We start from the raw sequence: 22862 nt of genomic DNA on the forward strand, positions 1-22862 counted from the left end.
TTAACCCTCTACACTGTATCATTAGATAAATTCTGTTTTTCTGCTAAACTTGCATTCCTCTTCTTCGTCCTGAAGAAGCCCCACGGCGAAACGTGCGTTGGAGACTTCTGAGGAATATACAGTGGTCAATTTTTTTTTTTGTAAAAATTAATTTGTATTATTGTTTATGTATTTATATGTTATTAAATATAATTTTTTTTTAAACATACTTCCTTGGCCTGAAAGTCTGACCATCAATGTCCACTTGTTAGATAGTTTCTTTTCAATTACTACTACAGATGTGGCCCATGTGAGTGCTATCCATATGTCTTTTTTTTCTCCCCTCTCTCATTTATTCTTTTTCTCCCTGCTTCCTTTTTCCTCCCTCCCCTTTTTTCCCCTCCTTTTTTTAAACCACTTTAGCCTTTGTTTTGGCTCTTTGAATGGATCCGATAGCGTAGCTCCCTGACCCTGTCCAGGCCATCTATGGAGCACTTTTCAGCTCACTATTAACCGTGGCCAACACCTTAGACACTGGCAAAAATAATAAAAACTAGGTACTCCCTGGATTGGGGGGGTGAACTTCCTGTCTCAAGTGTACCAGTGTCCATTCACCTATAGGTGTGTGTATAACCCACATAATTACTATGGTGTTGTGTCCCATGATGTACGAAAAAGAAATAGCCACCGATTACTGTATAAATGTTACTGGCAGGGAAGGGGTTAAATGTGTTCCTTCAGCATGTTCTACCTGTAGGTGCAGTGGGACTGCCTGGTGGAGACCGAGCAGTGTTCCTATATTCTAAGAACATGGTCTTCTCTCCCCTATCAGAATGTGGTTTTGTGTGCGTTTACAGATATTTGTTCTGGTAAGAGCATTCGCAGGTGCCTGGCAGACATGCCAGGCACATGCATCGGCTCCTCAGCTGCATGGTAGGAGAGGTTAAAAAAAAAAAAACTATGATTATAGGTCAGCATTACAATATACATCCCTGTATGTTGCAGACGTTCAGGTGCCCATGTTTTTTTCCACATCCTTGCTACTCTTACAGTAGAGAACCCTCTACACAGTTTGAGTTTAACAAGTTTCATCCCTATTGTGGGGCAACTAGTATGCAATTTGTAGATTTAAATCATAGCCCCTCTCAAGCATCTCTTCTCCAGAGAAGTTTAGTGCTCACAGCCTCTTCATAACTATCATTTAAACCCTTGATTAGCTTTGCTGCCCTTTGTACTTTTATTTCCAGTACATCCTTCCTGAGGCTCCTCTGTACAGCTACTGCGATTTGTGCAGGGGAGCCATTCTGCTGCTGTCAGATGGCAAGCGGTTAAGGATTTGCACACTTATGCAACCATATTTTAATTTCCCTCCAGCTAAAAGATTTGTTTGATGTTCAACTGAGTTGTACAGTTTATATGTCAAATTAAGGTGGAAAAAGTTCTGAAATAATTTGTCTTTACATCCCAGAAACCTGACAATTTTAATAGGGGAGTGGAGACTTATATCCACCATGTTGCATACTGTGCTGCAATGAAACTGCACATATTACCTATAGAAAGTTACATCGATAGCTTTTGTCAATACATTTGACACACCATTGTTATGGCATTGGGGGGGTCAATAGAGACAAAAGGCATGGCAAGTTTTTTTTAAAATTTATAATATCAGGGGAAATTTTCCCCAGTCACCAGTGCCATCATACAATGGTGTGGTGGGGGGGGGGGGGATCAGGGATACTGACCGGCGACAGTATATAAAACAAATACAAATTTCACTTAATGTTAAACATATTGTGACCAGCACAATAGTGTCAACACTACTTAGGGAGGTGATCTGCATCCCCCCCCCCCCTTTATTGTTTTACTGTACAGGCTTTGACATTACTCAAGTATGACCAAACAGGCAATGTGTTCAATGTAACGTAGTGATGCAAATGGGGTTTGACTAAGTGATGTCAACATGACAAAATAGTATCAACTTCCATAAAATTCCTGACAAGAATTGGTTCTGTCCCAATGAACAGTGTTAGTCTTTAAGGATCAAAGTCTGTAGCACCCCTTCTCCAGCAGAATGCAATTACTTTATGATGAAGCAAAGCTTTTACTGCATGTCATGCAAAAGCGAGTTTAATTTTGCTCATGTCACTACATGGAACCCCCAATCACCCTGGTCAGGATTCAGTGTCCGAAGTGATTATTCAAGAAAGGCCCTGCATCTTCTCTGGCCAGGGGTCCTCCCTGAAGCTTCCACCTTGGGGCACCAATGAGAAAGCTTTGTAAGATTCCACTGTGGCCAGAACCCAGTGAGCAAAAGTTGATCATAAAAACAAGCAATAAAATCCCCACTTAAAGCGGGGGTTTACCCCCCCCGAAAACATTTTTAACATTAGATTGAGGCTAATTTTACTAAGCAGAATCGTTGTTTTTTTTTTTTTAAATGCAGTACTTACCGTTTTAGAGATAGATGTTCTCCGTGGCTTCCGGGTATGATCTTCGGGACTAGGCAGCCTTCGGACGGTCGCATACAGCGTGTCACGAGTTGCCGGTCGGTGCATCGACGTTCGGCTACTTTTGGGAACTCGTGACGCGCTGTATGCGACCATCGGAAGGCTGTCAATCAAATAGGAACGTCCAGTCCCGCAGCCCATACCCAGAAGACAGAGAACATCTTTAAAACGGGAAGTACTGCATTGATTAAAAAAAAAAAAAAAAAAAAAAAAAAAGCCAATTCCGCTTAGTAAAATTAGCCTCAATCTAATGTTAAAAAATTGATTTTTTGGGTGAACCTCCACTTTAAGGTGGCATCCAACACGCAAAGACACTAGCAAAGAACCAAGGCTTGCTTAGAAAGCTTTTGCCAGTGTCAAATGACCTGAAGGTACCTGCCTATAAAGCTTGCCGTGTCCTGTACGAGAAAGAAACACATTTTGCAACACACTGTAGCAACATTGCATGATATCTGCTAGCACACACAAAAGACAACCCAACGTTCACCTTCTGGTTACTACTAGGCACTTTAAAATGCTCTTGAAAAAGTTAATGTAAATTACAATGAATGCCACAAATTTCATAGAAAGAGAAAAATGGTTGAAGATAAAATTAGCAAAGAAATGATGATTAACTGTTTTATTAGGACAAAACTATTGCAAGAAAGATACAGAGTACCATTCATAATTTTAAGTGCAGTATGTAACAGTCTGAACACTGGTATAACATGACTAGAAAACCCCACACCAAAACTCTCCAATACAACAGTAATCAGTATGGTATGAAAACAGGATAAGTGAAAGGCTACAAAGTCCACATTACCCAAGCAAACAGTGCAGAATGCCTGTCTACATAACAGATGCTAAACATATACAGGTGAGGAGAACACTGATGGGATCAACTCTGCAACCCTGGGCTGTATGCAGACAAAAATGTTCAGTTTTCATCTTTGCCTTCTTTGCTCTTCCTGATTTCTTCACCTTTCTTCTCCTGGTAAAAATAATTTAGTTCTTGGTTAATGCAACTCAAAAGCAGAGCAAAGACCCAATATTTTACATTAAACCTACCAGCTCTCGCAATCGTTCCAATTTTGCAGCTATCTGGGCTTCCCTTTTTTCCTTGTTGGTCTCCATTTTTGTAGTTAATTTTTCTTCTGCCATTTTGCTGAAATTATCATTTTCTTCTTTAGCTTTCTGCAGAACTTCTTTCTCATGTTCTCTCTTCTCTGCAAGTTGCTTTAAGATTTCAGCTTCATGTAACTAGGGGGAAAAAAAAATTATTTCAATGGAAATTAACTAGCAAAACATTGCCATGATCTGACACTACAGTTTAGTCAAACACCACTTAAATTTTTTATTGGAGAGCAAAGCAGCCAATATGCAGATTGGTCATCTGCTGCTCTTGGATTGAGAAAGCCTTTGACACAGACCATTTGAGACTCCATTCATTTGTATGTAATGAATGTACAGGTCAGGGGTTTTAAGCTGTGCAAAAATAGAGCACTTGAGGTCAATGCTACTTTATTACATTCTAATATAGTCATCCCACTAAGTGTAACCTGGAGAAGCAATCACTATCCCGGCGCACCCCTCAAGTCTCCCCCTTCCTCCTCCCACACAGCCTCCCCAGTGCTTGGTAATGCATGTCACGCTGTGTGTCAGAGCTGAATCTAAATCACTGTGTAGCCGATATGATGTCCCACCCCCTAGACAGCCTCTTGTGATAGACAGGACTCTGATCAAATGCTAGGCATCATTGCGCCGTGTCATAGGAGGCAGGGGACATCGGTACAGCAGCTGCACTGCAATTGAGATCCAGCTCTCACATGCATTACCAGACACTGGAAGGCTGTGTATCATGGGCACTGGCGGGCTGCTACATATGGGCACTGGTGAGGCTGAATGACAGGCACTGGCAGGCTGCTGCATCTGACCGGTAGGCTGCATTGATCTCGTGCACTGTCTGCAGTCTGACCATCTCTTGCATCATATCTGCTAGAGGTGCACCGCATGGAAATTTTGCTAATACTATTAGCAATGTGTATATATAAAAGTTATTTAAAATATAAAAATACATTTAAAATAGTCATTTTCAGTATTGGTTTTTGGCCTAGTGCATTTTTCATTTTTGGCATCAGCATTAAAATAAAAAAACATTCAGTGCACCCCTAATTTAATACAGTATTCCGTTTGACCCTAATGCATTAGACAGAGGAGTGTTGATTCGGGCTCTACATGCAGTAGAGCTTGCCTCAATTTCCACTGGTTGTATGGCCTCTGTGCATCTAGTGTCTCAAACTGGCGATTAAGCTCTTAGAGTGGTTCCTTAACCACTTAAGCCCTGGACCAATATGCAGCTAAATGCCCAGAGGCGTTTTTACAATTTGGCGCTGCTTTAACTGGCAATTGTGCGGTCATGCAATGTTGTACCGAAACAAAATTTGTGTTTTTTTTTTTCTTCCCACAAATAGAGCTCTCTTTTGGTGGTATTTGATGACCTCTGCGGTTTATTTTTTGTGCTATAAACAAATAGAACAATTTTGAAAAAAGTTCAATATTTTTTTTCTATAATAAATATCCCACAAAAATATATAAAAAAAACTCCTCAGTTTAGGTCGATATGTATTCTACATATTTTTGGTTTAAAAAAAAATAAAAAAATTGCAATAAGCGTTTATCGGTTGGTTTGCGCAAAATTTATAGCGTTTACAAAATAGGGGGATAGTTTTATTGCATTTTTATAAAAAAAAATTTTACTACTAAAGGCGGCGATCAGCGTTTTTTTGAGACGGCGACATTATGGCGGACACTTGACAATTGACACATTTTTGGGACCATTGTCATTTTCACAGCAAAAATGCATTTAAATTGCATTGTTTATTGTGAAAATGACAGTTGCAGTTTGGGAGTTAACCCCTTCAGTGCCCCCTGTGGTTATGTTTCACCTAGTGCGTTTACAACTGTAGGGGTGTGTGGCTGTAGGTCTGTCGTCATCGATTGTGTCTCCCTATAAAAAGGGATGACACGATCGATGCAGCCGCCACAGTGAAGCATGTTTACATATGGCTCTCCCCGTTCTTCAGCCCCGGGGAGTGATCGCGTGGGGGCGGCTAGAAACGAATAGGCACGCCCTCATCCCGGAGCGCTCCCAGAGGCTTACCGACCGCCGTATGTACCGGGGGGGGCCCGATCAGACCCCCGACCCACGTCTAGGCAGCGATGTGCGGGCACGTCGTTCTGCCTGTCCGTGCCATTCTGCAGACGTATATGTACATGCAGCGGTCGTTAAGCGGTTAAAGGGAAAGTTTACCTTTACAGAAAACCCTGCAAGGTGAACTTAAACACATGACCACCTCACACAGGGTCAATAACCTATAGCAATTAGGCTGGTTTATCACCAACAGAGACAGCCATGCCTCATTCTTGATGCACACTGAGCAAGCAACATCTCAGCACTACCAGAGTTTCAAAAGACATTCATGATAGTGTGAACTTGGATGCAATCCTCCATATAGTGGCGTTTTCACCAGACTTCACTATCAATACCATTTTTAATACTACCTCCATTGCAAAGTTGTCCGATCAGTGGTGACTCACTGACAGTTTGGACACTTGGTTGCTACCTCGGTAGCTCCACATCTCTATTCTGCAAGGTTGAGTTGATTGCACTTCATGGTTATGCACCAGGTCTGTGTGCACATTTGAGGGGCACTGTTTGGTGCTTGGAGTGAATGTTGTCAATTGATAGTTTATACCAAGGATGTTTTTGTATGGGGCGTTCTCAAAATTGTGAGTATGATTTTTTCTATAAAAATCTTGCCACACTGTAGTTGGTCCTCCTTAGACAACTTTAGAGTTACCAGTCTGGTAACAAAAAAAAATGCCATAGGTGGTTACAGTGCATCTGAATATAAGGGAGTGGAAGCAGTTGTAAAGCTTCAAAACATGCCAAACTGCAGGCGTTTTTGCCTCGCAGCAATGCTGCAGTGTGAACACCGCCATCCTACTTCCTAGTGGGACAATTTTGAGTGCCAAAGCCTTAAAAACACAACCCAACCACCCATTGTCAAGACCTGTGTGAAAGCACTTAAAGTGTCAGTGACACTTCATGTCTCTGCACAGCAGTTCACAAGCATTAACACTTCCCTACCAGGCCTAATTTGGCACTTCTCTCCTTCATGTAAAAATCATATTTTTACATGAAGGAGATAAGTAAAGTTTTTCCAGTATTTTTGTATAATGTGAAAGATGTTACGCTGAGTAGATACCCAACATGTCACACTTTAAAATTGCGCACTCTTGGAATGGCTCCTCACATGTGGTTTGAACAGTGTTTACATACATGTTTGCTCCTGAGCTACTGGGACAGGGGTGTTTACATTTTTATTTTTTGATCACTTTTATTCCTTTTATAAGGAATGCAAACATCCCTTGTACAGTAAAACCTTAGTTTGAGCGTTTTGAAAGATGAGCAAAAATGTTTTAAATAAATTTTGCCTTGATCCAAGAGTAGCGTCATGTCACAACTGAGTATAAAAAGAGAAGAGCCTCCAAATTAATCAATATGGTTACATTTAGCAACTTATTGCTACACTTAGAGGTGCCCCTTTCATACCCTGTAAAAAAAAAAGAAAAAAAAAAAAGCGCTTTGATTTCTGGAACAAATTATGCTTGCAATCCAAGGTTTTACTGCAATAGGAATCTATTGTGACAGGTCCTTTTTAAGGACAGCTGCAATTGCAGCATTGTTTACTGCCAGGAACCCAGACGTAACATCATAACAGCGCACCTGGGCCTCCGACGGCCATAGATTTAACTGGTGACCATCTGGTCACTGGAAATCGTCGTGAGCTGGCCGATTTGTTCTATGGGCCCTCAATGGCACATGAGCCACCAGATGGCAGCGGGATGTCGATCGGCAGAACTGCCTTATGGTGCACAGAATCACTGGCTGCAAAGAATGATATCTGAATGATGCCTGTAGCTGTAAGCATCATTCAGACATCTCCCCCGAAAGTTCAGGACATCATATGACAGGAAGTGGTGAATTGATGAAAAGCACTACATGCTACTCAACCAACAAAGGGTCAGCTTACATCATTAGTTATGTCCCAAAAGGTCACATTACAAGTTCTTTGCATTGCAGCTACAACTCACCCTACGCCTCTCCTCTGCTGCTTCCAGCTTCTTTTGAATTTCTTCCAGTGAGCATTCCTTTTTCTTTGGAGAGGAGATTGCAATGTCTGGAGCAGCATCCGTAGATGGAGGGCTTAGAATAAGCTCAAATGCCTGGCCAGAAGCACGCTTTTCCAGCTCTTTGATTTTAATATCTTAAGTGGGGAAAAAAGAAAATTTGCAATAAAAAAAAAAAATCCAACTCACAGAACTATGCTGACACTTTGCTAAAGTGTTAAATAACCCAAAGAATTACGCTATAAAAGTTAGTCTGCCTTTGACCTGCCTAAAATTGCTGGGTGCTTGGCTATCATGCAGATCCACTGCCACCAATACCTGGAAATAAAGCAGATTAGGATTTCCAATTCCTCTTCTATATAAAATATTCAGGATCAGCACTTAATCACTGAAATAAACCTTTCAGAACAAGGTCAATGAACATGGCCTGGTCTACATTATTTCTAAAGATGTGTGCTGAAGTCCAGGCTTGGGCAAATAGTTTTTGTGGTGTCCCCTTGGATCATAGGACCAGGCTGCACATAGTGCCTTACAACACTGTGCCCTTTTTACACCCCTGAAATAAAAAGTCCTACATGCTGCAGTCCCACCTATTGCTCGATTCAGAGGAAGCCTAAAAGCCCAAATCAATGCCACTGAAAGTTTACTGATCTTTATTTTCTTCTTTCAAGTCCCATGCTGAGCAGGAAGACTGATGTATTGTGAACACAGGACAGGGGCTTAGCACAGGCACAAGAGAACAAAGTGTTCTGAGGTGAAGAACATGACCTCCCCTGTCCCACTTCTATAGAGAACACTTTTGTTTTTATTTTCCCTGAGGAAAGGATCAGCAGTTAGTAGGCCAGTGCACTGGGGCCATTAGTTTCTAGTACAGGGTACAGTGGTCAGCCAGGGCATGAATTGGTAAGGCAGTGTACTGGGAAGCAGTAGGATAGAGGTCACTGTGCATTGCCCTCATCCCTGCACATATACTGTCTGAGCACAGGCAAGTACTCGTTGGCTCTTCCCCACATAGCTGAAAACCAGCTTTAGCTGGTGACTATGTTACACTTTTGACCTGTAAAAATCCCTAGTCAGAACAGCAGTGCAGCTGTAGTCACCCGCTACACAGTGCGGATCACAGCCGTGAGCATCTGATTTTAGCTGTGTCATGTGGAGAAGAGCCTATGAGGAGATCTCTGTACAGCATGTGCAGGGATAGGAGATAGTCCCTTTTAGAAAAGCTGGTCATTGGTTCTCTTATACCATCAGTGCCTCAATGCCAATAACCGACTTTACATCTGTGATTGGACCCACCTGATCACGTGGTAAAGAGCTGTGGATCTTTACTTCAATCAGCAGTGTCCTCTAGACACTGATCAGAGCATGCTGCCCACGTTTACAGGAGGTTGAAACGACAACCTCCCAACACAGCCTTGTGGCTCCCACTGCCAACTATCAAATCCAGCGACGAGGATCAGGGCTGAGCCACACTGTCAATAGATGTAAACAGCACAGCTTGGAAATTAATGTGGCACACCATGGAGGAGCTAGGAGAACCAGTGAGGGACCCAAGGAGGAATACTGTTACGAGATTGCCACACATCTTAAAGTCCGATTGCAGCATCCTAGATTTACCAAACTGTATGTGATGCCCCATGACAAAGCTATAGGAGGCAGGTGCCCCCCAAAAAAATAATAATTCTTACCACTCTCAGCCATGATGATTGAAGATTTAAAGAAAAACGCCACCCAGAATCTGGAAAAGGGAAAACAAATGTCAACTGTTAATTTAATAAACTACAAGTCATTAAAAGCATTTTATATCTGGGTGGACACTATAGGGTTCTACAACCGACAGCTTTTTTTTATAGCTGTGTATTGTAGTGCTCATTTAGCAAACCACTTCAACCAAGTTTTTAACCTAACCATGTCCTGCATTAGATTCACCAACATAAATGTAAGGCACTTTTTAAAACAGCTGCCCAAGAGCCAATCTGTGTGAAAACTGTTTCATGTGGTGCTTGCACAAACTTTAACCACTGGATGGCACCAAAGCAATGTATAGGAAGAGCACAAGACTACAAATACTGTATTTTTTTGCACCACAGGATGCACTTCTCCCCCTAAAAATGAGGGGGGTGTGCATCTTATGGAGCCAATATAGACCAGCCCCCACTGCCAAATACTGGGCTGGCCACTCAGGTCCTCAGCTGTGGGTTGCCCGCTTCTCCCCATCAGGACTGGAGCATCTGACAGGGAGTGAGGCAGCGCTGGCTCTGTGCCCACTCCATCTCCAGGCAGAGAAGGCTCTGTTCCCTGCAGTGCTGAGAGTTCAGGTAGGAGATTTCCAATACAGCCTTTATACACACCCACATGTGTGATGTCATTATGTGACCTGGATAGCTCTGAAAACAAGCAATGTTATCTCCAGCATAAAACACTGCATACAGGATAAAAACCACCTATATACAATGCAGAGGATTAACCCCTTAAGTTCCACAGAGAGTATAACAAACATGCTATGCTGCATATACAGACCAATTTTACTGTTGTGGGTTTAGTAACACTTTAAGCATGCGAGCATTAGGCGGAAGTGGGACAGGAAGTCCAACTCCTACCGAAGCCCCTCCCACCCCCCAAAAAAAGTTACATGCAAAATGTGGCCTGTAAGGGGGGGGGGGTGAGGAGTGTTTAAAGCAGAAGTTCCACTTTTGCAGGCAATACAAATTTAAGAAACAAAAACCAGCCTGGGGGCCCCCTCAATCCATACCAGGCCCTTTGGGTCTGGTGTGAATTTTAAGGGGAAATCACAGCAAAATGTATAAAAAAAAAATGGAACTGTAACAATTTTGTCTGATAATGTTTGGTGCATCACTACCAAAATCTATACCAGACCCCAAGGGAGGGGGTTCGACCACGAGAGGTATGAGTGATCATTCTCTCCTGAACCAAAACCACATGCCTACAACATGGAGGGCTTTCCCACAACCACTACCAAAAAGAAGGTTAAATTGGAGGTCCACAAAAAAAAAAGGGGGGGGAGCCTCCGCTGGCCGGATACCCCCCCCCCCACGTCACATGACAGAAATTTACTCCCACTTCAGTCTTCTGGGAGACACATGGGTCCCAGAAGACAGCAGGGACCAGTGGAATTGCGCAGCGCAAGTCATGAATGTGCAGTAGGGAAAAAGAAAGTGAAGCCACAAGATGGTGGCTTAAGATGGTGGCGGCATCCGAGAGCCAAGGGAGAGTTTGGCTTAGGGTGCCACCATCGTGGGCTCGCTAGACAAGAAGTGTCTTTATTTTAAGTTAGCAGATGCAGTATTTGTAGCTGTTGACTTTTAAAATAAAAAGTTTGGCAGACCTCTGCTTTAAAAGTAAACAGATGTTTGACAAATCTGTTAATCAAAAAAAAAAAAAAAAAGTTCTCCAAATTGGATCCAATGTCAATCACTATGAACACCAGCCTGGGAAAAAGGGAGAAACACCCCCACACTGCACCTGACACTGACACTGACTCATGCTGTCTGACAGCTTCTACACCGAGAAATGGGTGACCCCGCCCCCTTGTGAGGTCAGTCTGGGTCAATGACAGTCGTGTGCAGACTTGTTAAGGTCAGCGGGCAGCATTCATAGTGATTGAAGTTTGATCCATTTCAGGGGACATTTTAGTTTGAATAGTTTGCAGCTTGCAAATTCTTAGATGTGGTGCATTCGTTTTCTAATAGGCTTTGCCTTTCTCACATGTTGATTCGGCCAGCAAGTCATCTTTCAGCTTTCTTTAAAAAAAAAAAAAAAAAAAAAAAAAAACAGACCACGCTGTCCAGCAAAAGCGGTAGTTGTAGCGGCCCGTTCCCTGTGTGCTTTTACAGCATTAAAAAAAAAAAAAAAAGTCCAAGGTGAATGTAAAAAAGTCCTCTCAAAATGTTAAATAACTGTTTACATCTTTGAAAGGTCCTGCTTTTGTGAAAAATGCATCTTCAATTTTGGTCAATGGTAGCACCTAGGGCCGAAACTACCAATAGATTATGAAATCGAAAACAATTTTCATAATCGATCGGCCAGTAACAATGGGGTTAAAAAAAATAGCCCTTTATAGTACAAAAAAGCACATCACTACTGTAAATATTACTTTCATTGTCCCACAGTAAAAAAAATGAACCCCTTACAGTAGCGATTATTAGCTCTTTGTACTTTTGTTTTTTTAACCCCATTATGTTACTAAACATCTCAGGCCTGGGTTCACACCTGTTTTTGGTGCTTTTTGCAGAAAGACTACAGTTCATTTACATGTTTTCCTATGGGACACATTCATGATTTTTTTCTCAGCTGCTGCGTATTTGGAAAGGACAAGGACTTAACGCAAAACGGTGCCATTTTTTTTTTTTTTTTGTTCACTATACTTTAATGGAGAAGCTGCAGAAAAGCACGTAATGTGTTATTGTGGCAATGTATGTTTTGTAATCTGCCCAACAAATTGGCCCAAATTTTTTTTTAAATTACATTTTTTTTTTAAGGCTCTTATCCGATCAAAATAATTGCCAACTAATCGATTATGAAAATCATTGTTAGTTGCAGCCCTAGTAGCACCACAAAAAAACATGCATTCCACTTGTCAATTTTCCCCAGGTGGCCAGTGAGGAAAGGGCATACAAAATGCATTATACCAGAGTTCCACCCAGAAATGGAACTTGCGTGGATCGTATGCCCCCAACCCCCTACGATGCCACATTTGGAACCTTTCAGGGGGGAGTGTATACCCATCAAATTCAGGAATCTGCTCCCACTTCTGGGGAAAGATCGCTGCAATCTTGTGCAGCGATCTACACAATGTCCGGACCCCCACCTTCTGGGAGAGACACAGGTCCCATTCAGAAAGTAAAACGCATCTCGAGCATGCTCAGTAGGAAACAGGCTGTGAAGCCCCTAAGGCTTCACTTCCCGTATCCCCTAGCAAGGATGGCAGCACCTGCACCCGGGGCCAACGGATGGGTCGGCTTTGAGTTCATCACAAGCCACCTGGACAGGCAAGTGTCCATATATTAAAAGTCAGAAGCTGCAGTATTTGTAGCTGCTGGCGCAAAAAAAAAAAAAAAATTACCCAGGTGGAACGCCGCTTTAAGTTTAAATTCCAATGAAACATTAAAACGTGCTTAACCACTTAAGCCCCGGACCTTTAGGCAGCTAAATGCCCAGGCTTTGCGATTCGGCACTGCGTCGCTTTGACAATTGCGCAGTCGTGCGACGTGGCTTCCAAACAAAATTGGCATCCTTTTTTCCCCACAAATAGAGCTTTCTTTTGGTGGTATTTGATCACCTCTGCGGTTTATTTTTTGCGCTATAAACAAAAATAAAGCAACAATTTTGAAAAAAATTCAATATTTTTTACTCTTTGCTATAATAAATATCCCCCAAAAACATATATAAAAAAAAAAAATTCCTCAGTTTAGGCCGATACATATTCTACCCATTTTTGGGAAAAAAAATAAAAAATAAAGATCGCAATAAGCGTTTATCGATTGGTTTGCGCAAAATTTATAGCGTTTACAAAATAGGGGATAGTTTTATTGCATTTTTATTTTATTTTTTTACTACTATTGGCGGTGATCAGCAATTTTTTTCGGGACTGCGACACTTGACAATTTTGACACATTTTTGGGACCATTGTCATTTTCACAGCAAAAAATGCATTTAAATTGCATTGTTTATTGTGAAAATGACAGTTGCAGTTTACCACAGGGGGCGCTGTAGGAGTTAGGGTTCACCTAGTGTGTGTTTACAACTGTAGGGGGGTGTGGCTGTATGACTGACGTTATCGATCGAGTCTCCCTTATAAAAAGGATCACTCGATCGATACGCCGCCACAGTGAAGCCGTGTTTACATACGGCTCTCCCCGTTCTTCAGCTCCGGGAGCGATCGCAACGGAGCGGCTATAAACGAATAGCCACGCCGTCGTCCCGGATCGCTCCCCGAGGGAATCCGCCCGCCGCAGAGGGGGTCCCGATCGGACCCCCGACCCGCTAGAAGGCAAGGACATACATACGTCCTGCCTGTACGTGCCATTCTGTGGACGTAAATAGTCGTGCGGCGGGCGTTAAAATAAAAGGAGTTCTCAAAAAATATATGCTGTGTTTTTACAACACAGGTGTTAACAGGCCCTTAGAGGGATAAGAAACCTTAGCACAAGGTTTGTTTTTTACCTTAACCACTTCAACCCCCTTCCTAAGCCAATTTTCAGTGCTGTCACTTGCAAGGTCAAGCAACACTGTATGCAAATGAAATTCAGCATTTCACAACTTTTGTAATATAAATATATATATATATATATATAAAAATAAATAAACACATACACCGATTGCCTAGCTTGATTCTTGAGGGCCTAAAAAGCCAGAACAGTAAAAATATACCCCAAATTATTTTTTGGAAGTAGCCAGTTGATCGGATATTGGTCACAATTTTTTGCAAAATGAATTTAAAGGTTGTAATTGTTTACATACTGTCATGAGTGCAGTACAGCATCATAACTGGTGTGGCAGTGATCAGGGACACTGACAATATTAACTTTACATACAGTGACCAGAGCAATACCATGTGAACACTGGGGAGGAGATAATGACACACACACACACACACGCTTAACAGTAATCACCATTAACCAAAATTTTAATTCATTCAATATTTACTATTGTGATTAGTCACAGCTAATCACATGGTACAGAACAGTTGTGATTGGCCCTGTGTATAGAATATTATTTTTTAGCCAAGGAAGCTGCCATTCGTTTGATCTTCAACTCAAGATGCTGCATATGTGATCAGTTATGACACCAGCCATTTAATGGTTTGAGGTCACAACCAATGTGACTTAACATTTCTAGCACGTCAGGAAAATTACTGTTTGAAACTTAAAGGATTTTTTTTTTTGCTGAAATGACTGTTTACAGGGTATAGACTAGAGACATAGTTAACCGATTCCTTTTAAAAAAAGATTAAAAATAGATAAAAATCAATCATATAATGTACCTAGAGTTTCAGTTCTTTTTGCATCCTGCTTCTGTGATGAACAGAGACAAAGCCAATACAGGGCAGTGATGGTTTGTAAAATGAAACCGATTGCTGTTGAGGGGGTTTTAGACACAGTCATCACACCTCCTTGATTAGTGACCACAGAGAGAAAGCTCCCATGACTCCATCAGGAAACAGACTGTTCAGAACAGAAGGATTACAGCAACAGAGCAAAAACGAACAATAAGGACATGAAAACATGACTGCAGCCAATAAGGTAAAGGAAGCCATTTAGCAAAAAAAAAAAAAAAAAACATTTAGTGACCCTTTAAATCTATGGGTTGTTTTATGTTAACTATTTAAAAACCATTCCATTCTTGGCACATGTCAGAAATGCAACTGTCGCATTTGCTTGTGCCTTCACCATTAAATTGCTGTGTCATGTGCATCATGGCAGTTGAAGATCAGAGGCCAAAGCAGCATCTAAGGCTGAACAATAAGAGTTTAGTTAGGCCTTAGAACCACTTGAATTCAGAAAAATGTGTTTGTCTGAACTGACTTTATGGAAGACACCCCCCCCCCCCCCCCAAATGCTGCTGTCCAAAGTGAAGACACCCTAAAGCCTCATACACGGCTGAATATCAGGCAGTATTGGACACTTCAATAGAAGCTGGCCAACATTCAGCCTGTGTACAGCAACTAGTTCGACAGAAGCTCCTGTCAAAAGCATGATGAAATGTCATGGATGGATGTGATGGAAATTGTTGTAGAATGAAAATATGTTTTTTTTGTTTTTTGTTTAAAACAAACACCCCAAGGGTATGAAGATGCAACAGGGGCAGATATTAACTAAAAGCCTTCTGTCTTACACCAAAGTACTCGCCATAGAGCCCAGCTAGATGTGACCCTATTGGGCCTCACCATAGCCTGGTCCCCCGTCAGGGAGGAGTCATGGGGGAAGGCAAGGCGCGGCCACCTGTCACTGAATCAAGGCACAAAGAGGCGCGCAGCGGGGATTGCAGCGACAGCTGCCATGTACGCCCTGAGGCAGCCGGGATGTGAAAAAAAAAAAAGTCGCCATCCACATACATTGCCACGCCCGGCAACCAGCTACAGGCGAAGAGGCACCACAGCGCGATGAGCATCTAGGCGCGAGTACCACACCAGCTCCGACCAATGAGCGGGCGGGTCAGGCGAGGCGCAGCCAATAGAAAATGGGGTGTGCCAGACATAACACCTGAACAAAGCAGGGAGCGCGCCTATTATACCCGAAAACATATAAGACATTGAGGCGCTCTATAGAATATAAGGGGGTGTCCGACAACCCAGCCGCTCTCCTTACACGGTGCAGCCAGCCCTCCATTCACCTCCAACTCCCCACACACATAGATAGCATCTACTATATGTACAAAGAACAGCTACATCACAAACCCCATAGCACGCCTTCATTCCACACAACGGCTATCACACTGGAGACTACGCAATGTACGGTGTACCTACAACCAACAAACAAACACATACAGGCAGGCTCCCTTTCCCGCACACACTGCTCCGCTCATACACTCTCACCTGTGTCTGCCGATGAATACCACACACGCTCTCAGCAGCAGCGAACAAAAGCACCCACCTCGATCACGTGCCTCGCCGCGCGCCCCCTAATTGGCAGAGATTTTCCAGACTAGATAGACTAAGCCCGCCCCTCCGCCTCCTACCAGTACCAAATGGCGCGCTGGCGCTGAGGGGTCTGACAAGATGCAGAGCAGGTGTGTCTGTATATTGTCTGCTACAGCGCTGCCATCCTCCCTAATCACTGCTGTGTGGTGAGGTAGGCAGTGTTACCAAGCTGACATACGACTACCTGGCAGATGTGACCCACTATTGTCACTTGTGATATAAGAATGGTTACAAAAACACATGGCTTTGTGCTGAAGATGGTTCGCATGCTGGATGGGTGGCTGCCATCTTACATGACTCAGTGATTTGTCACAGAGAATAGCAAAATATAAAGTAGGACTGTTATCTGCAACAACCCAGGGCTCTGCCATGTCTAACCAGTACTGTTAACGAATGGCCTTATTCTCAAAAATCATCCACTACTTAGACTCCTTTCACACTGGGGCCACCTGTGCCTTAGTGGTAAAGCTCTGCTTGTTTAAGCGTCATTTTTTGGCTACTAGCGGGGCGCTTTTAACCCCAACGCCCGTGTTTCTGCGCTTTCGAAGTGCTGCCCATTCATTGTAATGGGCAGGGGTATTTAGGGAGCGTTCAGCAAAGATGCTGCTTGTGGGACTTTTCCGAACGTCCCGCAAGCGCACCGCCCCAATGTGAAAGCATATGGGAGGCAGTTTACAGTAGGGTGACCAGACATCCCCAGTTTCAAGGGACAGTCCCCTGATTGAGGACACTGTCCCCGGACCAAGTCTGTCCCTGGTTTTGTCCCCAGATTGGATTTAATAGGGGGCCGGGGCAATTTCAAGGACAGTCAGTGCAGAATTAAAATAAAAAAAATTGAATTACACTAGCATAGGGGGGTTGTTTTTGTCCCATTATCTGTGCCCCTTTCTGATGATCATGTGCTGGTTGGAGCGGAGGGAATATTTCTTCAGTTTCGGGCGCATGCCCATTCAGCTCCGCTCGCATGTTCTTCTGCCTTGGCTCAAATCCTGGCCAGCCACCTGCCTATCTCCTTGCCTTCCCTGGCGGAGTGATCTTCCTCCGCTCCCCATCCAGTAGTAGCCGGGGCCCAAAGAGTAAGACTTGAGAGGCTGCGAGGCGGGCGGTGGCGGGCAGAGAGTAGCTGATTGTTGCCATTACTAGTAAAAAAAAAATATGTCCCCGGATTTCATTTTAAAAATCTGGTCACCTTAGTTTACAGGCGCTTTTTCTAGCACTAAAACGCCTGAAAACTGCCTCAGTGTGAAAGGCGGTCTACAAGCGGTAGTAAACTAGGGTTGCCACCTGTTCAGGATTCACCCGGACAGTCCGGGTTTTGAATCTGGGTGTGTCTGGGTTCCAGGCGGAATGAAACCCGGACACATTATTCAGACCTACAGTAGCGGTGGCTCCCCAAATAATCACGATAGTCACACATGTAGCACCCTCTACCATTAGGTAGGTGCTAGAGTAGGATTTTTCTAGTATAAAGCTATCACTGCAGGCAAATTTAGGCAGGCATATGCTGTAGGTTAGGCCTGTATGTTTTGATCTGGGAGTGATTAGTGTAGCAGTGGGTGTGACCACCTGTGCTCTGGCTCTGAGGCGCCTCCCCTGCTTTCAGAGAGATCGTTCTGGAAAAGGGTCTGGGCCTGGAGCTGGAGTGGCAGTGTAAGAGAACTATTAGAGCTGTCTCAGCGAATTCGCGGCAACGTGCGTGCGCGGGAACCACGCCCACGCCTCCCTTGGCGCCAGACGGCCTATTTAAAGGTTGCACTGACCCCAGCCTAGTGCTGACTGATCTCAGCGGTTCCGGTCCCTGTTTCCTGTGCCTGTTCCTGTGCTCCTGATTCCGGTTACTGAACCTCGGCTTCCTTGACCTTGCTTTGGACTCGCTTCACCTCTGACTCTTGGTTTCCTGATCTCGGCTTCCCACGTGACCCTGCTTCCTGCCTGATGACTTTGTGCCTCGCTGCTGAACCCGGCTTCCCATGTGACCGCGCTCCTGTCTCCTGTTTTGCTCCGCTCAACTTCCCGGGTACCTGCGACTTTGTCCCTGCAACCTGCAGCGACTTCGTCCCTGCAACCTGCTGCGACTTTGTCTCTGCAACCTGCTGCGACTTCCTGCTTCTCAAGATTCGCATCACCTGCTGCGGGCTTCCAGAGTTACATCTGGGGCACTCGTGTCTCCCCTGGCCCTTGGTTTCCCCTGTCTCCACTCTCAGCGGGACCAGGGCCGGAGATTCAAGAGAGGCTGACCTCGTCACTTCAGACTTCACCCAGGTACGTGACAGTATCCGTCAGCCAGCAATGGAGTCTGAAAGGGAAACCTCTTCCTTTAAAGACATTTGCCAATCCCTCTCGGCACTTGCCCACACAGTACAGAATCTTCAGACAGATCTGAATCGGATGGAAGGTCAGCTTTGGGATCAGCCTGTTTCCTCTCCTGCTGTTGTGAACTCTTCAGTTCAAACGGACTTCAGTTTGTGCTGTGTGACCGCCACGCCTCCTGAACCCAGAGTGCCATTGCCTGAGCTTTTTTCTGGAAATCGCAAACAGTTTCGTACCTTCCAAAATGCCTGTGAACTGTATTTTTCCTTGCTACCCCAAACCTTCTCTTCCGAAGACACCAAAGTGGGGTTCATCATCACCTTGCTACTTGGAGAGCCTCTTTCCTGGGCCCATCATCTTCGGGAGCAACAAGACCCGGCCCTGGCAACCACGGACTCTTTCTTTTCCGCCATGTCCCAGTTGTATGCCGACCCTTTTCTCCAACAATCGGCGGAATCCACACTCAGTAGACTCCAGCAAGGCCCAAGGGCTGTAGAAGATTACGTGTCAGACTTTCGTGTTCTGAGTATGGATACTCAGTGGAATAGAGCTGCTCTCCATCATCAATTTCGTCTTGGACTTTCTGATCCATTAAAAGATGAATTAGCACGCGTGGGAATACCCACCTCCCTGGAAGATTTAATGAATCTTGTCATTCAGATTGACCGCCGGTTACGAGAAAGGCAATCAGAGAGGACCAATACCACGCCACCTGCATTTTCTAGCCCCGATTCTTCAATTTCCACCAGTTCTGTTGGATCATTGAAAATGTCCATTAAGAATAAGGAGCTCCACGAACCTTTGGGTGAAAGCTACCCGAGACCAGCTCTGTCTTCTTCGGAACGCCTCCGGCAACTACGAAACAGACTATGCTTGTACTGTGGGGGAACTGGTCACCTTATTCAGACTTGTGCTGTGAAACCTCCCAAGTCCGCCTCCCTGTTGCCCCACATGATGCATCTCCCTGGAAGGGGCCCGAGCCACCTCTCTTTACCACTTCAGTTACAGTTACCAGAAAAGACTGTCCTTGTATCTGCTATTATAGACTCAGGGGCTTGCAGTTGCTTTGTGGATGCTGCATTTTCTACCTTACACCAATCACCCCTATGCTCCAAGAGGCAGGGGTTTATCGTTCATTTAGCAGATGGTTCTGGTCTCAAGTCTGGACCAGTAACTCAAGAGACTATACCTATTCCCTTGCCGTACTGCCTAAGGACATCTGGAACTCCTTCGTTTGGATTAGTGCCCGTTGCCGTTGAATTCTTGGATGTGTTTAATAAGAAAAGTGCAGATACCTTGCCCCCACACAGGACTTATGATTGTCCTATTGAACTTTTACCCGGATCCGAGATTCCTTTCGGTCGAATCTACCCGCTTTCAGAACCTGAACTAGAAGCCCTGCGCAAATATATAGGTGAAAGTCTGGAAAAGGGGTTTATTCAGCATTCTTCCTTACCTGCAGGAGCTGGTATTTTCTTTGTCGAAAAAAAAGACCATTCCCTAAGACCCTGTATTGACTACCGGGACCTTAATAAGATCACTGTCAAGAACCGATACCCACTTCCGCTGATTCCTGAATTGTTCCAGAGGTTGCGGGGAGCATAGATGTTTTCTAAACTTGATCTTAGGGGTGCTTACAATTTAGTCCGGATCAAAGAAGGACATGAATGGAAAACAGCTTTCAGAACATGCTTCGGGCATTTTGAGTACTTAGTTATGCCCTTGGGCCTCTGCAATGCTCCAGCCACCTTCCAACATTTGGTAAATGATGTATTTCGGGACTTTCTTGACCTGTTTATCATAGTCTACCTCGATGACATTCTCATATTCTCTGAAACGATTGAACTACACTGCACCCATGTGAAGGAGGTCTTGAGTAGACTCCGTGAACATCAACTCTATGCCAAGGCTGAGAAGTGCGAAGTGCGAAAAACGGACCATACAGTTTTTTGGACTCGTCATCTCTGCTGATGGCATTTCCATGGATCCCAGAAGGTCGCTGCAGTTCTGGAATGGCCGGCCCCTACTGACAGGAAGGCAGTACAGAGGTTCATGGGTTTTGCTAATTTTTTAGAAAATGTATTAAAAAAAATTCTGGTATAACTCGCCTATTACCCAACTAACTAAACAGCATGTTCCTTTCCGATGGACTCCTGAAGCACAAGTATCATTTGAACAATTAAAGACCCTGTTCACTTCGGCTCCCATCCTGAAGCATCCCGATCCATCCCTGGCCTATGTTTTGGAGGTGGACGTTTCCGAAAGTGCCGTTGGGGCTATTCTGTCGCAGCGACAAGGTCCTAAAACTTTATTGCATCCCGTAGCCTTTTTCTCCAAGAAATTGAATCCTGCTGAGAGGAACTACGATGTTGGAGACCGAGAACTGTTAGCCATTAAAGCTGCACTTGAGGAATGGCGTTATTTATTGGAAGGAGCCGCCCACCCTATTCTCATCTTCACGGACCATAAGAACTTGGAATATTTGAGGACATCCAAGAGACTAAGGGCCTGATCCTCAAAAGGGATACGCCGGCGTATCTACTGATACGCCGTCGTATCCCTGTTTCTATCTATGGAACTGATCCACAGAATCAGTTTCACATAGATAGGCAGAAGATCCGACATGTGTAAGGGACTTAGGATGCAGTACCGCAGCCGCCGCTGGGGGCATTTCTCGTCGAAATGCCGCTTCGGGTATGCAAATTAGCACTTACGGAGATCCACAAAGCTTTTACGCTTCATTTTTTCTCCGTAAGTATTAGTTTGCCGTCGCAAAATTAGGGCTGCTTTTACAAAGTGTAAAGTTAGTACACCTTGTAAAAGTAGACCCTTCTTTCCCGCGACGCTGTAAAATTTATTTTCAAATTTGTTTTTCCCGCCGCATCTTTTTTTTTTACCCGGCGCGATTCACAAAACTCGGCGTAACGTAAAACCGCGCAAAGCACGTCGGGAAAATCGCGTCGGGAGCATGCGCAGTACGTCCGGCGCGGGAGCGCGCCTAATTTAAATGGGACTCGCCCTATTAGATTAGGAACGCCTTGCGCCGGACGGATTTAAGTTACACCGCTCAAAATTTCTAGGTAAGTGCTTTGTGGATCGGGCACTTAGGTAGAGATTTTGCGGCGGTGTAACTTAAATGGGAAAAATTACGTTGCGCCGGGTTTTTGTGGATTAGGCCCTAAGACCCCGGCAAGCAAGATGGGCATTATTCTTCTCCCGTTTCATATTCCATATTACCTTCCGTCCTGGTTCTAAAAATGGCAAACCAGACGCGCTTTCGCGCATGTTCCATGATTCAGTTCAACTTTCAGAGCCAGACACCATTTTGCCAGCCAAGAACTTTCTTCTTCTTCAGTCAGACCTGATGTTCCAAATTAAGACAGATGTGACAGATCATCCCCCATCTCCAGATTTATCTCTCCACTTTAAGGATGGGCTCTACTATCACAAGGAACAGATCTTTGTCCCGGAACAGTTCAGAGTCTCTGTTCTCAAACGGTGTCATGATCACCCCCTGGCAGGCCATTTCGGTATCCACAAGACTATAGACTTAATTTCCCATTCTTTTTGGTGGCCCGACCTGATACATGACTGTAACAAATATGTAAGATCCTGTGTGACATGTCTACGCTGCAAGACCAGCCGAGCCAAGACTTGGGGTCTACTTGAAAGCCTTCCAGTGCCCAAGAAACCCTGGAGCAAGATCTCTATGGATTGCATTGTGGAACTTCCCCCGTCTGAGAACTTCACTTCTATATTTGTTGTGGTGGATAGTGTTGCTCACGAATATTCGTATTGCGAATATTCGGCTCGAATATGGCATATTCAAGTATTCGCGATATATTTCGAATTTCGCAATAAATATTCGCAATTCCGAATATTCACATTTTTTCAATTTTATTTTTAAAACAGATCACATCCTATCGACGTCTAAAAGCATTGCTGGTATGATTAGAGACCCTGGGCCGAGTAGCTAAGCTGAGGCGATCCTTTTATGTTGCCGAATATAAAAAAAAAAAAATTGCGAATTTTCGCAAATGCGAATGCGAAAATGATTGCGAATTTTCGATAACTGTGGTAGGAGAACTCTGATTGTCTCTGATGCAAAAGGGGGGGGGGCTTTGTGTATGTTTCTGTTATGAATATTTGTATGTTTGATATTATTTTTTTTTGTAAGAAGGAAAAAATTGCGCATACCTTAAAGGGTCACTAAAGGAATTTTTTTTTTAGCTAAA

General features: G+C 44.0%; 1 protein-coding gene across 3 annotated transcripts; it reads right to left on the minus strand.

The window, feature by feature from the left end:
* Positions 1–3090: 3090 nt before the first annotated feature.
* On the minus strand, positions 3091–16292 carry STMN1 (stathmin 1). Of its 3 annotated transcripts, none has more exons than XM_040337713.1 (5): positions 16213–16292; positions 9347–9396; positions 7623–7795; positions 3534–3725; positions 3091–3456 (listed from the first exon to the last, which is right to left on the minus strand). In XM_040337713.1, the coding sequence occupies exons 2-5, from the start codon at positions 9357–9359 to the stop codon at positions 3403–3405; spliced, it is 432 nt and encodes a 143-aa protein (XP_040193647.1). In that variant the 5' UTR covers positions 9360–9396; positions 16213–16292; the 3' UTR covers positions 3091–3402. The 3 variants fall into 3 exon arrangements, with proteins under 3 accessions (XP_040193647.1, XP_040193646.1, XP_040193645.1); XM_040337712.1 differs by having other exon boundaries at positions 16165–16220; XM_040337711.1 differs by lacking the exon at positions 16213–16292 and adding an exon at positions 15733–15803.
* Between the last annotated feature and the right edge of the window lie 6570 nt (positions 16293–22862).

The sequence above is a fragment of the Rana temporaria genome, chromosome 2 (genome assembly GCF_905171775.1).
Source record: "Rana temporaria chromosome 2, aRanTem1.1, whole genome shotgun sequence".
Lineage (NCBI taxonomy): Eukaryota > Metazoa > Chordata > Amphibia > Anura > Ranidae > Rana > Rana temporaria.

Excerpts from the sequence above, each read along its gene's own strand:
- STMN1 (XM_040337711.1), bottom strand. The coding sequence starts at position 15,788 with ATGCTCATCGCGCTGTGGTGCCTCTTCGCCTGTAGCTGGTTGCCGGGC. Across the intron at positions 9,397-15,732 it reads TGGTTGCCGGGCGTGGCAAT|ATTCTGGGTGGCGTTTTTCT; the intron begins GTATGTGGATGG and ends TCCCTTTTCCAG. Across the intron at positions 3,726-7,622 it reads CAGCAGAGGAGAGGCGTAGG|TTACATGAAGCTGAAATCTT; the intron begins GTGAGTTGTAGC and ends TTTTCCCCCTAG.